The sequence below is a fragment of the Anastrepha ludens genome, chromosome 5, assembly GCF_028408465.1.
Source record: "Anastrepha ludens isolate Willacy chromosome 5, idAnaLude1.1, whole genome shotgun sequence".
Taxonomy (NCBI): domain Eukaryota; kingdom Metazoa; phylum Arthropoda; class Insecta; order Diptera; family Tephritidae; genus Anastrepha; species Anastrepha ludens.
In genome coordinates, this window is record NC_071501.1 from 116,491,855 (window position 1) to 116,496,302 (window position 4,448).

General features: G+C 35.3%; 1 protein-coding gene and 1 non-coding gene across 2 annotated transcripts; both read left to right on the forward strand.

Annotated features, from left to right (window-relative positions):
* The first annotated feature begins 304 nt into the window (after positions 1-304).
* Positions 305-2,536, forward strand: LOC128863189 (uncharacterized). The gene is made up of 6 exons (XM_054102205.1): positions 305-583; positions 661-765; positions 831-961; positions 1,710-1,922; positions 1,991-2,147; positions 2,216-2,536. Exons 1-6 carry the CDS (start codon positions 433-435, stop codon positions 2,326-2,328), a joined length of 870 nt encoding a protein of 289 aa, XP_053958180.1. The 5' UTR covers positions 305-432; the 3' UTR covers positions 2,329-2,536.
* A 565-nt stretch (positions 2,537-3,101) lies between these two features.
* On the forward strand, positions 3,102-3,174 carry Trnav-aac (transfer RNA valine (anticodon AAC)). The gene has a single exon. It is a non-coding gene; the product is annotated as a tRNA-Val (tRNA).
* Positions 3,175-4,448: the final 1,274 nt, after the last annotated feature.

Below are 4,448 nucleotides of genomic sequence, written 5' to 3' on the forward strand. Positions count from 1 at the left end.
AATAGGAAACGTCACTATAGTTTGGCACATTATAATATATTTTCTTCTAAACAGTTTTCGACCATGTTGCGCATTTAACGAAATTTATATGCAACAATTTCGCGGACTTAAACTGACACAGAGTATTTTACTTCTTTGTTGTTGTTGTTGACTTATTTCTTTGTTTATAACGACCAAATTTCAAGTTAAAAAATGTATTTATAAATGTTGCTCTACCGAAATCACCTTGTATGAGGAAAGCAAAAGGTAGAAAACAAATCAGCTGATAACCCCATCTTGTATACCATCGATAGCTTGTAATCGGCGTCGAACACAAAACATAGAAAAGAAGAATAACAATAAATTGACAACAAACTTATTTTGTGTTTTTATGAATTTTCGTTGTGAGATTATGGAAATTATTATTCGTGTACATTATTTAAGCTAAGAAATATGAATACAAAAACGTTTGCCAACTTAATGAGTATCGAAAATAAAGCCCATAAGGAAAATGTGGCGAAATATGCAAAAATTCAAGTAGCAAATGAAGAAGCCGCGGCCAAAAAACGAGAAGCAACTAAACGAGCGGCAACTTCTATTATCGGTAAAAATCATGCATTTTATATCTCTTTAACGTAATCCGAATTCATGTGTACATCTATGCATCTTTTAATTTAATAGAAGAAGATCCATTATCAATAAATATGACGGCTAAGTTTGGGTTGGTAATAAATCCGGAAAGCGTAGAAAGTGTTGCTACTAAGGATTCAGCCAGTTCCAATGCAGGTGTTTTATACTTTTATTATGAATACATAAATAATAAATTTGCATATTAAATTTTGATTTTGCAGAAATGATTGGCCTATTAAAAGCCATCTTAGATCAACAAAATAACTTGGCGGCTTGTATAACTAATTTGGATACACGCATGAGCAATTTGGAAAAAAGTGTTGAAAATTTGGAAACATGTTCCAAAGAAAATGTAAGAAAAATGCATTATTTTCGTATTCCTTTTGATACAGAATGCCATAGCAGCGCCACATTATGATGATGAAATGATAAATGAATAAATCATCTGGATTAACTTTGATCCTGTTGGCGCACTAGGTTGCACGCTGATATTGGAGTTAATAAATTTGCCAACAAAAGTACATCTGCGTATTCTCTAACAATCTTATGAATTCTCCGATTGCGCTATTTACCCAATCGCTCCCACGACCGTCGGTTCTACGTAACCGGAACGAGCTGGATTTATATTCGGTCAGGCGCTGCCACTTTATCAGCATTTCCCACTTATGTGCGGAGAATGTTATTGCTGCTACAACAACAACAACACCCAAATCGACGGAGAAAAAGGGTTTTTTGTAGCTGCAGTATGGACAAGCAGTGAGTTTAAGAACAAAGTGCTCTTGCGCGACTCAGTTGGGTCTACGTCAGCGTAACAAACTTGTTTTTAAAGTACTCCTTCACTAACCAAAACATGATAACTTGAAAAATTCTCAAACGCGACAACCACTTGGCTTACAGTTTCTATTGTTGTTGTAGCAGCGTAACCATTCTCCATATATATACGAGGAATGCCGCTGAAGTAGCAGTTCTTGGCCGGATATAAATCCGGGTCGTTCCGGTTACGTAAAACCGACTGTCGTGGGAACGTGTATTTTCTATTCGCCTATTGTACTTTAGATAAAAACGTTTTAGTACATTTTTACAATTCCTTTTCTTTTCAGCAACAAAATAAAGTGGAAGTAATGGCGCAAAATAAAATTATGCGCGAATGTAAGGTCTTAATTCAAAAGGTACATAAATCAATTTGTCGCATGTCTGGCGAGGAACCTGACGAGCCCCGTATGGACATTGCTGCCATGTTACCGTTCACCACCTTAGAGTCAGCTAAAGAAATGGAAGAAAAGCTGAGTAACAAAGAATACCTACAGGCAATGGTTAGTTGAGAAAAGAGTGAATGCCAGATTCGTATACATATTTACACATATTAAATAATAATTTTTAGAGACTGTACTTATTTGGACTAAAGAATACCTTCGGCAATATTCAAAAAGTCATACGCCACTTATTCACAGATGACCTTTTATTCCTCTTCAATTGGGACGGAAGATGTGGAAAATTGGCTTTAGCGCAATTTTCTCTACTTTTTGGTGTGCTCTATGGTAGATTACTTTAATTCAATTTTTATCGATATACACAGATGCATAATTTAAGCTTTATGGGTTTTTAGATGTTTTTAATTTTAACGAACACAAATCTTTTGAGAAAGCAATAAGGAAATCCGTCGAACGCAGTCATAATAGAGTGTCGCAAAAAAAGTATATATCTAAAGTAAATGCATAAAACGACAAAGGGTCAAAGGAAATTTGAAGGCCTTTGCTTGTGTATAAAGTGGCAACGCGCAACATTTTCGAGCAACAAATAAAAATTGTTATAAACCGCCAAAATCATCATCAGCATACTTCTCTGCAAACATCTGCTTTTTTATTTCCTTTTATATATAATAACTTTAATAATAAGAAGTGAATATTTTTAATGTAGATTTTGAACTTATTAATTTAATATATCTAAAAAAATTATTAAGAAATTTTTTATTTTTATTAAATACGCTGTGAATAACTCAATAATAGATGAAGAAAAATCCATATGCTGTAAAACTGAGCTTACGAACACTATTTGAACGGCTTTAGTAGCACAAACTTCGCTTTTAGTCAGACAAACCAAATATTGCATCTGCATCTGCATTGCTCCCACGGCAGTTGGTTCTACGTTACCGGAACGACCCGGATTTATAACCGGCCAAGGCCTGACATTCCAACAGATTTTCCCGTCAATGTATACATATACATTTTTTTATTCTTCTAAATGTCAACAATACATGGAAAAAGTTTCAGCCGGTATTAAACGAGTTGTTAAAAATTTTTTTTCGACACGTTTCGTACCCTCCCACAATCATTTTTACTAAGATACACGATCGAATTGGGCTTTTATTGAAGGCATGTACTATATGTATGTGTGTTGCTGTTGCGCAAATTTTGTGCGTCGTGCAGCCGTGTGTACGTTTAAGTAGCGGTAGCGAAAAATCAAGTAGCGACTTTGACAGTGTGGTTGTAACTGTTTCCGTGGTGTAGTGGTTATCACATCCGCCTAACACGCGGAAGGCCCCCGGTTCGATCCCGGGCGGAAACAGAATAATTTTTTTTATGCAGCATTTTAATAAAAATAAAAAAAATGTTTTATGTGAAGTTCTTAAGGTTGAACATTTGTAGGCATTGAAAATACAAATTACAGATATAAGTTCAAGCCGGTATACAGGGACCGGCACTCGAAGTGTAACCAACTTCAGACCGCTCGCGCAGCTGATGCACGGGCGGAAGCATTTTGCCGAGAGTAAACGCGAAAAAAGAAAAACAGCAATGGATATAAAACGTAATAGTGTGATTGGATTATAGAGGGTTTTCCAATAAGAGGTGTTATTTTGATATTCATTGATATTGATATCTCAAATCAGAGATACGCTAATATCAAACCCTGAAAAAATAAAGTTGTTTTGGATCCCTTGCCATATTGGAATACGTGAAAACACCTTAGCAGACGCAGCAGCAAAACTTGCCACTAAGTCGCCGTTACACACAATATAGGCCCTTATTATGAGCAACATTCGATCTTCGACTGTAGTCGAAAGTGCTGATCGAACGAATTTTCATTTGGTATTATGGTGGTCATTCGTTGAAGAATAGGACTATTGTGAATTTCGATCGCTCGACGCATTTACAATAGATAATTTTTCTCAGCAGATACAGCAAATCAAAATAAAAGAAAACCCGATTGTGTTGAAATTCTTTGCTAACAACATTTTTAAAAGTTAAAAAAAGTATGTTTTGTGAAAATGAGTACAACGGAGTTGTGGTTCGACGATTCATCGGACGATGAAAGATTAGTGAACTAGCTAGAAGTAGAAAGCAGTTGAGTGGCGCATCCAACTCCCTAGAAATGGCTTCCACTGAGTAAGTTTAGAATTTTCAAAATGTGTTGACGTTTTTAATATTACAGAAATTTCCTTACAGATTTTTATAGAACTTTAGATTATCTAAAGAGGCGTTTATGAACCTACTGTCCAGTACAGAAAACCAGTTGCAGCAGTGCACCCGAGCCAAATCCATTCCAAATATTTTAAAGCTAGCCACAGTTCTGCGATTTTGTGCTCAGGGATCGTACCAACTGAGTATTGGTAATGAAGGTATGCTAGGACTTGCTCAACCCACTGTGTACGATGATACTGAAGATATTGAAGTGGAGTCAAATAACGGAGAAGTAGAAAACATAAGAAATGAAATTCTTAGAATATTATAGAAAAATCTAAAAAGTATTAAATAGAAACCTTTACGCCACATTTTCTGTTTTATTTTTGTTATAAATTTTGTTTGTTCAATTATTCGTCATTCGAAAAAAATATGTATTTC

What these genes read in the sequence shown, in the direction of transcription:
- LOC128863189 (XM_054102205.1), top strand. Translation starts at nt 433, where the DNA reads ATGAATACAAAAACGTTTGCCAACTTAATGAGTATCGAAAATAAAGCC. An exon ending in AGCGGCAACTTCTATTATCG is followed by an intron (nt 584 to 660) that starts GTAAAAATCATG and finishes TTAATTTAATAG; the next exon opens with AAGAAGATCCATTATCAATA. An exon ending in ACTTTTTGGTGTGCTCTATG is followed by an intron (nt 2,148 to 2,215) that starts GTAGATTACTTT and finishes ATGGGTTTTTAG; the next exon opens with ATGTTTTTAATTTTAACGAA.